Here is a 13,164-nt window from a genome sequence, read left to right on the forward strand (position 1 = left end):
ATCCTTATTGGGGCTTAAGAGTGGAAGTGGACCAAAACCCAGCTAATCCACACCATCTGGTAAACCCCTCTCTTCTCCTAAATAAAGTCCTTTCCTTCCTCCATTTCCCTCATATGCTCACCAGATTGTGGATAGAGGAAAGATGAAGCTTGTTTTTCACTTTTCCCCTTCTTCTTCTTGTGCTCCTCCGGCTGGGAGGCTAAAGTGCCAAGCTGGTAGAGATCAAACAAATTTTGCAGTGGGTAATACCTTACTCAAGGTCCCCTTATTTCACATAACTTGTAAGGGTTATGGTAAAGCAAGTGATAATACTATGATCGAAAATGGACATTTCTCATTTTATTTGTTCAGTGAATGTGATAAAAGAGTATATACTAAGCAAAACTGACAAACGGGTCGTCAAAGTAAAAAGCAACAAACATGTACTCACTCCAACATCTATGAGAGTGGTAGAATCAGCATTGGCTTGCAGGCCTTTCTAGGGTTAGTCCCAAGCAAGAACAATACAATGCAACCATGTGGGAAAGTAAGCCAACAACGCTAAAGATGCTGAAGTTTTTTAAAATAACTTTTAGGGGAAAAATTGTCACAAATGAACATTACACTGTCAATTATGAGAGCACTTTGCAAGTCTGCCTAGTTTAAATGCACTTTCTTGTTCTTATATAAATCATCTTTCCTTGACTTCGCAATTGTTATGTTCAGACAATGATGTTTTACCTCAAGGATGAGCTAACTGCGAGGAAAAGCTCTATAGGGCCCCAAGTTTGTTTGTTTTTTTAATCTGTATCAATGACAGACATGCGTGATTGAAAATAAAATTTCATTTGAATTGAATTGAATTTAAAAAAGTGTGTGGCGCGTTTGATTTCATTACGAAATCGACCGTGCGACACTTGGTGCCCCATAGAGCTTATCCTCCAGGTTATGGATCACCGTCTGAATGTAACGAATGACACCCCAGTACATGCAACTAAACCAACACTTTGTTCCAGAGAACACTCCATACTTCACCTCCAAAAAGTAGTCAAGCATGCAAGTGCATTGAATAATTCATCAAGTGCAGTTGATCACAGTATTTGCATTCGTGGAAGATGTTCATTGTTGCATATAGACCAAGAATGCGAGGATAGTGGATTCTTATCTATGTAGGGCAGATCAACACGTCACAGTCTCTTGTTTAAACAACTGTAACCAGCAAAAATACATGGTGATAAACCAACAGATGTTGGAAATGTGTTTAGAGGCACATGAGATATGTGTGCCAACTTTCTCAACAGGCACCTATGGTTTCCGTACATGTTATTTTTTTTTTTATATCATTGTTTATATTTTATCATCCAGCCAGACTTAAACATTAGTCATTTGCAGTGTCATGTTCAGAACTTGATCTAGAGATCTGAATGTGCTTGCCCTCAGCAGAACATTCAAAGAATAGCTCTACATTGGTGACATATGCCCAGTTTTACTTCAGTTCTGAAGTGATGATAATCAAGAAGGGAAATCATAAAACTGCACCATACTTGATATGAATATTTATGTAACACCTTTGTTCTTGATGTTTATTCATGCAGTTATGAATGTGTTTAAATTCCACATCATCAGTAAAGACTGAAAACTTGTGAGAGTAAAATTAAAGGGATAATACAGTTTTGGTGAAGATGAGAATTGGGCTTTTAATTTTTTTTTGAGATACCAAGTAAACACTTATGATATAGTACAGAACATACCATTTTAAGAGGAATTCAAAGTTTATTTGACGAAAATTGGGTTTGGAATGACTGAAACATCCAAAAACAAAGAAAAATAAAGCAATCTTAATAAAGTGTGGGTCCCACACTTTATTAGAATCGCATTTTTTTGATATCCCAGCCATTTCAAAACCAATTTTCATCAAATAAACGTTGAATTCCTCATAGAATTACATGCTCTTTCATATTTTATAAGAGGTTTCTCATTATCTCACCAAAAAATGTTAGAAACCTGAAATTAGGTCTCAACCATAACTGTACGATCCCTTTAAGCTGCAACAAATATGACAAAGTTTAATTTGAACTAATCACCCATCTCCCCACTGAAAAAAAGAAGAAAAAAGAAAGAAAACAAACACAACAAAACAAAACAAAAAAGAAAAAAAAACCTGTCATGGCCCTCATGTTTAGAAAAGTTACCAAACTCTACATGATAAGATTTGAAAGAGTGACCGGGCAGTATACTTCCTGTTCTGTCTTACCAGCAGCATTCTTATCACACGGAATGTTTTGCCGTACAATGGCATATGACTTAGTTTTGTTAGGCTGGTTTACAATAATGAAATGAATCATAGCCTTGATGGTAGAACCCTCCCTGTATCTCTGGTATGAGAGGATGCGCACAGGGCGGCTAAAAACAGAACTGAAAATTGAATTGACCCACATTTAATGACCAGTGCTTACATTAAAGGAAGAGATATGCAAACACGATTCAAGAGAGGAGAAATTGTATTAGAGAAAACTCTACCAGGACACATGTTGGGCCTCACGGAGGGAGGAATCCAAACTCCTGCCTCATCGGCCATGCTGGAAATGGCGGCATACCGTTACAGAGTACACATTGGCTTGTTTGGTCTCTGCCTTGTCATAAGAAGTAATAGCAGTTAAGCAGGCTTCTTTTATGTCAGTGCGGTACTGATAGACGCAACTTGAGTTATGAACGTATTTTTTTAGGACTTCCCAAATGTGTCTGTGAATAATTATGGCAAGAAAAGATTGATTTGATAGCATGTGGACATCTCCTCACACTTGTTTTACAAAAACGGTACCTAGAAAAATTTTAAATCATACCATGTAAATTGAGAAATTAAGTGAGAGCCATTAGGGCACTGAGTGTGTTTATAGAGAGAACACTTGTCTGTTGTATGATTTTCTGCGACTCGGCTGTAACTCACGGCAGCTCGGACACTGTTGTAGACTTAATTGGCCCCAACGAAACCTGAATCTCTTGCCGTAGGAGCTAATATCCCGATTCCGAAAGACTACTAATGTCACTCTCATGTCACATCAATCAGTGTAGTATGACAAAGTTTCAATGTGCACATGAAAAACAGAGAAAGAGGAATTGTGTGTATCTTTACCCGTGTATGTATGTGTGTGTGTGTGTGTGTGTGTGTGTGTGTGTGTGTGTGTGTGTGTGTGTGTGTGTGATTGTGTGTGTGTGTGCATGTGTATGGTGGTGTAGAGGCACTGCGTATGTGTATTTTAATTTTGGTAGTTTAGGACAAGAAAGTATGTACATCATTTCGTCACTATCATGCATGACAAAGGAATTTCCTTTTACCATTTGTATCAATTCTTCAAGGTTGTATGTTAAATGGCAATTACAATCTGTAAGTATTTTGATTATATACTTTCGTTGTTTTCTGTTCTCCTCAGGTCATCAATAAGAAGAAGCAGTAAACGGGAGAAGGGGGAGATGAGAAAGTTGGATGCCAAAGGCGAGGCAGCCTTTATCCAGTCAAAGTCAGAGGTACAGAATATTCCCCAGTGTTTAAATGTTTAAATGTTTGATATAAGGCAGCTGTGTCTGCTAAAGATTGGGAGATTTTAACATGTTACCAAGCTAACTAAAAGAACTGCATATGCCTGTGTTTTGCAGACCTGAAATCATGTAGATTTTATTTGGTTTTGAAGTTCAGTTTGTTAATCATATTCACATTGCAGATGGAGATTTCTTCAATGTATGTACATACTCATTTGAGAGATAATTGTCTACTCTTGGAGGAGCTAGGTAAAGGTAAAAAAAAAAAAATTCAGGGGTAATTGCACTATGTGGTATCTCTCTGATATTACTGCATGTCTCATATATTTTCCAAGCAGCCCTTCTTAAACAAAAATACAAAACATTTACTATTAATCCCCCCAGATACATGCCTCTTGCTGATTAACCTGTCCTGACTATCATTCTTGCTTTTAAAACAAAAACACACCTGAAACACGCAGGAATTAGAAAACTCAACAGAAAGCAGCCCAGTCACACACATTGATGACATTCAAGTCTCAGAGGAGGCCACAAATGGACACATAGCCAGTGAGGGTGATGAGACGAAAGAGAAGACCACACCAGAGGGGGATGAGGAGGGGCGGGTCACGCCCATGCCGGTCATAACCGAGGAACTCTCTGATAGAGACCCCGAGAGCCCGAGGAACAAGAAGACAAACGGCGACTTGAGCGCCACGGCGGGAGCCGACGGCGTGCAAGAGAACGGCGACCTTGACGACATGATCGAGGGGGCACCCTCAATAGCCCAACAGAAGCGGCTGGTGTCCATCCTAAAGAAGCGGCCCGAGGATGACGGGCTGAGGAGCGAGAAGAGCAAGAAGGAGCGGAAGGAGGAGAAGGAGAAGGAGCGCAAGGAGCAGAAGGAGAGAGAGCGAGCGGAGAAGCAGCGGCTGAAGGAGGAGAAGGCCCAGCGTAAGAAGGAGGAGGAGCAACGGAAACGGGAGGAGAGGAGGCGGAGAGAGGAGGGACAGGGCAGCGGAGGAGGGGACACGTCGGCCGAGGGGGGAGAGCAGTACTACAGTGGTGGAGGTGAGACTCTGGCTGACCGTAAGAAGCTGAGGTCGACGTCGCAAAAAGCTGGAGGGGATCACACAGAAGAAGGTAATTATGAAATCCTTGTCCATTATCAGTACATCTCACCATTTCAACCTGCAGTTAAAACCATCATTGACTGCTGAGCTTGATTACCTGTTGGATTGGTCTCCCAGTGTGACTGGCTACTGATCAAGCTAGATTCTCTAATGATTTTAGGTTTACCAAAATGCAAAATGTCAGTGAACAAGATATCATCATGATGTTTAAATTTTCATATATAGCTATGAACATCCTACGCACATTCTCTACTTACGATACGCTACACTGTTCCTTTTGTACAGCTTTAGACTGGGAAATAAAGTATAGATACTTCACATAAGTCCACCTCCTACGTCATACTATACTATCCACCTCAGATCATGTCATGACAGCTGAAAAGGTCTTGCCTTTTAGTTGGGACAGACCTGATATTACTCAAACAAATTTACATCAGCAATGATTCAGAAAACCAGCACTCATTCAGTGCCATCCATCACCCCCAACAATCCACACCTTGCATGCCATGCACCCACCCCTCCCCAGTTCCCCCCCCCCCAACACTTTGCACCCCTTAATGCCATATTCCCAATCGCCAGTAACATTTGTTGCTGTTTTGAAAGCTGCTTTCCTCCCATTTGGTTAAACAAGTAGACTACAAGTTTTCAAAAAATCATTAAAGGCATTATTTACCATTTGCAGGTGAAACAAAAACTCAGCATCAGTGCTTCAACATAATTCTAAAATGTGAGTTAGGGATAGAAACAACTATGTAAAAATGTTAATCAGTAAAATAAGCTTTGTTATACAAAATTTGAACAATAGTTATAATAAAATTGTTTCTCGAATAAACTGTCTACAGTCATGGTTTATTGAGAAAAATAGTGATATCTCCTTACATTTTAGGCTTTATTGCAAAATTTTTATATAGCATTTGATATTTTGTGATACAACTGACCTACACATATGCATCAAATGTGATAAGTCAAACATTTTTTAAATCACTGCTCCCAATGGTAAACAGTACCTTTGATATCAGTCTAAACTCTCTTCATGGGGAAGAAAAAAAAAACTTAAAAGAAACTTTTGTTTGTTTGTTTGTGTGTTTTTGTTTGTTTAGTTTATCTAAAGCTAATATCCTGTGACCTACTCCACCTCCCTGCTTGCAGAGAATTTATCATACAAAGATTAGTATGCCAGGTGACAAATTTTAGCAAGAAGTAAGAACTTGTGAAGGATAAATATTAATGAGACAGAGAAAGACATTTAAGAGAATTCATGCACCACACATATTATTGCAACTTTAGTGATGTCATTTTCAGCTTGATACTCACCAGTAGAAGCCTTTTACTCTTCTTTGAGCCACAAAAAGTTTTCTCTTGTCCTTTTTTGTTTTTTGTTTTTTTGTTGCCATGAAAACAGGACATGCACTAAGATCATGAAAGGAGATGAAAACAACACAAAAGCCCCCCCCCCCCCCCCCCCTTCAACATGCACACACATTCTCATAAGATGCTTTAACTGGGGATATTACAGTTTGCTTATGGTAACTGGGCATATTCCATTATTTGTTTCTGATTTTTTTCTGTAATCTGATATTGACTAATTGAAATTACCTCTTGACCTTAAGAGGGAACATGTCCATTTGCTTCAGGAAAATACTCTGAACAAATGGGCATATGCCCGGTGTGAAATGTATCCCCAGTTGCCTGGAGTGAAACACTACAATATCCCCAATTGAAGCCATTTATAAGAACACACATCAAGGATAGATAATAGCATCAGCCAGGCAATATGTAAAATGTTAAAGATATCCTCCTGTCAGAACTGAAATTACAATATCCTGGGTCATATGATAAAATGAAGACATATGATGAGAGGTCATCAAAAATCTTTGGTATGAATAGATTTCAAGTTGACATTTCATCTACTTCAAGCATGCTGCACAGATGACTTTCCTTAAAAATCATTTTTGAATCTTTGTAAATTTTGCATTGCTTATTATTAACTTTCATGTGCCTATCCAAGGATCTGTTTGATGATGCATATCTAAACACTGCTTTGTTAGTGTCATGTAAAAATCCATGTTCAACTCAAGACCTTGCCTTGTTTGTGCTTGACCTAGCAGTGGGATATGTTTGCAAAATTAATCAAAAATTGTCAATTTATCGTATTTAAAAACAATTCTATTTAGATCAATTAGGGTTAGCCTTTCGACATCACTTTCAAAGTCATATTGCATTAATCGTTTTGAATAAAAGATAAATAAAAAATCAGATTACCGACTGACCAAAGTTGTTTGTTATTGCGAGCACTCAATATCAAATCAGAAATGAATAATTGCAATTTGTAACTGCCTTTTATTTTTATTTTTCAATCTGATAGAGGGTTATTCTATTTTTTAAAATGGTCCTTCAACAAACTCAGATAAATTCATTATGAGGGCTCTGGTATGCTAGGGGAAAATCCATTGTGCCAGGAAACAAGTTGTAGTTTCTTTGATTTAAGCTGATTGATTTTGACAATGCCTTGTGTGTGACTAGGCTCTTTAACCTCCTGCCTCACAACCTCTGCAGCTTTATTTCAATCTATTTTATTTCTGTGAGTGCATGCACAGCTGGTTTGTAGCCATAATTACCAGCCTCTGAAGTCATAATTTGTGTGTTGTTTATCTTTTTGATTGATAGTGATAAGTCATTTATTATTTAGAGTTTCTGTTCCATTTATTTGCTTACAGCTGCCTAACCTCCGCTTAATGTCAGTGCTGAATTTCATTCTAATCCTTATATAGTCATTTTTTTAAAGCTATCTGCAATGATATAACATTGATGCTACATATCCTTAGCCAGAATTCTTTATAGAGGGATAGAAAAAAAAAAAACAATCCAAAATAGTTAACACCTTAAAAGGCTTGGTTAAATACAGGGATACTAAGGAAGCCCCATGGTATTCATGAAATTACATACACTCTTAATTGCAAAGAAAGTCTGAAATCAAAACAAATTAACACTAATTGCTTTCGTCACACTAATGCAACTTATCACATGTATGCAAAGCTCAAGCATGCAGCCCATTAAACAAAAAAGAAATATAGAGAGCAACATAACTGCCAAGCTGTGACTGTGGCTTGTGCGAGGTAGATTAGATTGTCAAATTTTATGGAGGGTATTAAACGGAGTTCAGGAATCTTGCAGAAAATGTTGACCAGAATATGGGAGGGCTCTTTGTGTCAAAGGTGTAGAAATGATAGAGTCGCACATCTACACAACATTTATGATGTACACATATAAAAGGTACTTCTGATCACTTGTAATTATGATTTGTTCTTTTGCATACTTAGGGAATTGTAGATTCAATCGAGTTGGTCTTGGATAGATGATATTAGGAAAGCAATTCAGTCTTACAATTATGGATAGGTGACATATGAAAGGTGTTGGATTTTACCGTATGCATCATATACTTTTGCACCAAATAAAGTTTTCATGATGCACTTCACACATCTAGTCAATTAGAAGCAGTCTAGTAAAGTGATTTTATCTCTTAGTTGCCTTTTGCAATTGTTTTTCTTGTTTCCTCTAAGCCTATTGTGATGTGTGAATCTTTGTGGTTTTCTTGTAAGACTGAAAATTGATCTTTGGTTTCTGTGTTTGCATAAGTAGTTCTGATATTGATGTCTCTAATGAATGAAAACAATTAAATTACTCCGGGTCTTCCATTGTAGGTGAACACTGAACATACATGCAGGGATGTCATGATCTTAAAAATAAAGCTTCTATTTAAGAAAAGATATATGGTGACATCTTTGCAAGGTTGATGAGGACTGATTTCTTGTTGGTCAGTTATGTGAATGGTCATGGTTTGGGAGGGTGGGGGATAGTTAATGCTAGAAAGAACAACGCAAGTATACATGTAGCCATGAGTTTCACATTTGTGTAGTAATAGTAGAATTATCACTCTGATTGTTTGAACAAAGCATAATATTGGGAATAATCATTGTAATTATTGTGATGATCACTCTCCAAAAAGTAACTAGACATTTGGGAAAAATGCAGTAAGACATTTGGCAATGCTATGAGGTTAGTAAGCTTCTTTTAGTGTGTAACTATGTTTTTAGAGGATTTAAGCAATCCCAACATTTGATCAAGATTGATCAGAGTTGCATGCCAGTGCACACTAATAAAAGCAGGTTTGAGATGCTGTTGTTGTTTTGCCTGCGCTCTGCAGGATGCTGGAGGCATCATGTTTTAGTTATTATGTTCTGCTTCTCTTATGATGGCAATTCTACTCTTGTTGATTTTTTCAAAACAACTGCTTGAAATTTAAGACTTATTTTTAGTTTCGTTTAAAGTCGGCATTGCATGTGTTGTTGCCGTATGTGGCAATATGACATGCAAAATATCGATGGTAAGATTTGTAAGTACTGCTGTCTTGAACTACAAAAGGTAGTGTGAAGGTTGTTGCAGAGAGCCTGATTTTTATAAATATCTTTCTCTCAAATGATTTTAATTTCACCAAGTGATTACATGTCAGAGAGAAGTACCACTGAAACAAATGTGATCGAGAAATTGCTACTCTATAAAGTTTGAATTAATGAAGGCCTTTGAAATGTACGAGAGTGAAAAGCGTCGGTGATTTTCAAGGGCCGAGAATCCGTAGCCCTTCTTGCGCCGTGCGTTCCACGAGATGAAGCCGTTTGTGATGTCTGAATGAACTATGAATGACTCATTACCCAACCCCATGTCTTGCTTCTGATAACGATTACACAGCAGTGACAGCGTCACCTTTTCCACTCGCCATTTTTCTCCACCCTCAACAGATTCGGATCACTCTCTGGCAGTGGGTGACGCGGCGGGCAAGTCCAATGAGAGTTTAAGGGAAAGAAAGTGGGTTCGGTGTCGAATCTGCTAGAGACAACATATTCAGCCACCTTCAAAATGTGTGATATTTGCATGTAAATACCACCACCTACAATTATTACTCAATTCTGTATAATTTGTTTATTTCCCCCCTTCCCAGAAGCATACATCACTTAGAATTCGTCCCTTTAATAATTTTGCTTTTATGTTGTCTCACGTATTCTTTTTGTTTTGGTCTGTAAAGTTGGCTTTAAAAGATTCATAAATGTAACTTATCAGACTTTCTTCTGATTCAATATCGTGACATTTGTCTAACATTGGGTCTGTGCAGGTCAAGAAATCCTCATTACATACAGTAACCTTGTTTGTCATTACATCTCATTCATATGGACACATTGGTATGGTGTCGTATATTGTGATATCGTTCCAGTTGAATCAGTCATTTTTCTGCCTACCCATAGAATTTATGGTTTCTGCAGGGCCTGCTTTTTCCTATGATCGACATGTAAATTGACCCATAATTAACAAATTTACCGGTGATCAGTATTTCCTTTGTTTTTAGTTGCATTATCAGAGATTTTCACATGAAATTAACCCATGCCATACTGAATTCTGAAATCCCCATAGACTTAATACACAGGCCACCAGTTTCCCATATGGAACGGGTTAATTAATCACTAACAAAGATCCTCATTTTCTTTTCTGTTATCAGCCTAAGTGACTGTTTATTTCTGTTCTTTTACAACAGTGAACATTATTTCATATTCAGTGGCACCTTTATCTGGGCTAGCATTTCAGTAACCAACAAATTTTATTCACATTCTAATGATTTGAGCTGAATTTTTATTCAGAATTTCTTTCTAGGAAGAATTTCTGACACAGTGGCAGCTGCACAACATAGCTTAGCAATGTAGCACACTCTTGCGAAAGATGAAATAGGAGTGAATTAATTTAAAAAAAAAATTATTTATGGAAATATTGAATTCACAGTTTATAGAACCATAAAGCACTATCAGCACACATAGATTTCTAGATACAAATTTGTCCCTAGGAATGATACATTCTTTCATATTTTAGGAGGGAGGGGATGCGGTACTGTCCCATTTATGGCCAACTATGATAATTATTAGGTAGACTAGAGAAAAATGTGATAAAAGTTTAAATTGTAGCCTAGAAATCAACATAGAGATATTGTGAAATGTTCTGTGCAATAGAGCAACACGCTATTTTTGTTTTCCCCTGTCCCCATACCTACATACTCTAGCAGCTTTCAGACTGTTGTGTGCAATCTCAACACTCTGCTGTGTGCATTTTCAAACTTGTAAGCAGCAGCACGACATATAAACTGCGGCTTGGTCCATGGTCTTGATAATGACAGTTTGCGCAGACAGATGTGGCGCTATGGATTTATATGTGGCAAGGTTACGTAATTGTTTGTGCCCGCGTGTTGGCTTTAAAAAAAGATTTTGACGCCTCATGCTCATCCTCCTGCATAGATACTTTTTGACATTTTGCAGCCAGTCCAAAGCTGTCATATTCTGTCTAATGAGGGCAGTGTTGATGCTTGAAAGAGAAACAAATTTCAATATAGCGTGTGTCGTTCTACTGGCCCCTCTCTTGTTCAAAACTCTCGCATGCAATTTGTTTTTGTGTCGTGCACTTTATAATCACCCTCTTCTTGAAATGACTGTTGGCAAGACTCACTGTAATTTCTGCAGCATGTGTTTACACTGTGTCTGTCACACCAATTCCCCTAGCTAAGTTTGTTACACAGATAAAAGCACAAGGTACAACTTTATAAAGATTGAGATCAGCATGATAAATTATGTCTGTCTATCATACAGCAAAGAAGAAAGAGTGAACGTAGTCTCAATGCACAAGATGTGCAAACAGCTCCCCCCGACACCCCCCCCCCCCCCTCATATTTAACAAAAATAATTATGTTATGGAAATTGCACACATTTGCTTTGCCACCCATAATTTCTATGGCAGGCATGCACAGTGGACATTATTATATGGTAGCTTTCTGTAGAGACTGGATAAGCAGCTAATCCCCCCCCCTCCTTCACTCCCCCCCCCCCCCTCCAGTGTTGATTGTTAACAATTCCTTTACCTCCCTATGATTAGATTAGTAATGTGCAATACTTTACCAGAAAAGGGTTTTAAAGAAAGGAAAACAACTGAAATATAGATTTTTTATTTAGGCTGGGGAATGGTTAGTTGACTTGATTTTTTTTTTTTTTTTTTGTGCGCCTTTGCAAAATACCTGCACAGGCAAATATGTGACAACTTGTGTTTGTCATCTCATAGCACTGCAATAAATTATTTTAGTAAAGAGTTACCACCAAGCTTTTTTCTTAATCAGTATTAATATCATTAAATTCACCTCTTTCCCTCCTCAGAGTTTTTGTAAAGATATTGAGATATCAAAGAAAAATCAGTTATTACAATTAAAATTAGAATTAAGATAGCAAAATGAAATGAAAGGATTGAAATAGAAACATCTGTATACCATTTCAAACACAGAACATTTAAGTTATTAAAGTTTCCTGGAGTGTGTATGTCGGTGTGTGTTTGTCCTATGCATGCTATGCTCCTCTTGAACTACATGCCTTCTCTTTCCTTGTGACATGTAATCATATTTACCATGATTCTAAGGTAAATCACATCTACCAGTAAATCTTCATTTGTGAAGTCATTGTTGTCAACTGTATCTTGATTTACTTATTCTTATGCCTAACTGTCTGCCCTTGTTGACACATCCCTACTAGTTCACTTTTGTTATGTAATCCATATACGTTCCTCTCCAAAGTCACCTTGCTTACACTTTTGCACTTGGTTCCTGCACTGAATGTCACACAGTTATCAGGGTTTATGGATACATGTGTGTATTCCTGATGATATTCATACCTTGATTTTTCCGTGACCTACCAGGTATACTCACGTACAGTATGCATCCAACTTCATTATCCACCTTTAACAGTGATACATTAATCTTGGATTAGATGATTCAGCGCCTACTTTTTTCACACTGCCTTCTACCTCAACCCTGCTCCCCCATCCTACCCTACACCTTACCCCACCCATGTACACAGCGCCCTACCCCATGCCCTACCCCATGCCCTACCCCATGCCCTACCCCATGCCCTACCCCCATCCTGCTACGTGACTTTGTGTGGCATTCTGTATAGCCACTGTTTTTTTGCCACTGTACTGTTAATACACAGTGGTATTAAAAGTGTTATGCTGAAGCTTCATTTTTGTGCTTACCTTATTGTTCAGACTTATGGGTGCATATGGATATTCTCAACCCCCCAAGGCTCCTAATTTAACTTTTTTTTTCTACCCTATTTGTTCTCATGCATTTTTTCAAGGTTTTTTTCTGCCCTATTTGTTCTTATTACACATTTTTCAAGGTTTACAGTGAATGAATCAGACTCGCTGTTCATGTAATGCCAGCTTTGTTTTTGAATTTTAAGTGTGCAGTGAAGCTATGTCGCTTGCTGATTTACTTGTATGTGAATTGATGCTGTTGGATTTTAACTCCATACAGGAAAAGCAATGTGTTTTTTGTTTGTTATTTGTTTTGAAAAGAGCCATGTAACCAGCAAAGTTGATGAGCAATTATGAGTGCTTAGCAAGCTCAAATTCTCCCTTGGAAGCAACTCGACCATGTCAGTGTGTTCGTGCATTGGCATTC

At 37.9% G+C, this 13,164-nt stretch overlaps 1 protein-coding gene across 3 annotated transcripts in view; it reads left to right on the forward strand.

Moving 5' to 3' along the window:
• LOC139742285 (protein phosphatase 1 regulatory subunit 16A-like) overlaps positions 1 to 13,164 on the forward strand; it is a 108,244-nt gene that overhangs the window by 91,540 nt on the left and 3,540 nt on the right. The window contains exons 9-11 of one of the 3 annotated variants that reach the window (XM_071652864.1): positions 3,411 to 3,504; positions 3,978 to 4,638; positions 9,425 to 9,559. In XM_071652864.1, coding sequence (XP_071508965.1) covers positions 3,411 to 3,504; positions 3,978 to 4,638; positions 9,425 to 9,516 — 847 coding nt within the window. In that variant the 3' untranslated portion in view covers positions 9,517 to 9,559. The remainder of the gene's footprint in view (positions 1 to 3,410; positions 3,505 to 3,977; positions 4,639 to 9,424; positions 9,560 to 13,164) is intronic. The other 2 variants (XM_071652865.1, XM_071652863.1) reach the window with 2 other exon arrangements.

Source organism: Diadema antillarum, unplaced genomic scaffold, assembly GCF_040938485.1.
Source record: "Diadema antillarum isolate AM-2024a unplaced genomic scaffold, OU_Dant_1.0 seq00000994_RagTag, whole genome shotgun sequence".
NCBI lineage: Eukaryota > Metazoa > Echinodermata > Echinoidea > Diadematoida > Diadematidae > Diadema > Diadema antillarum.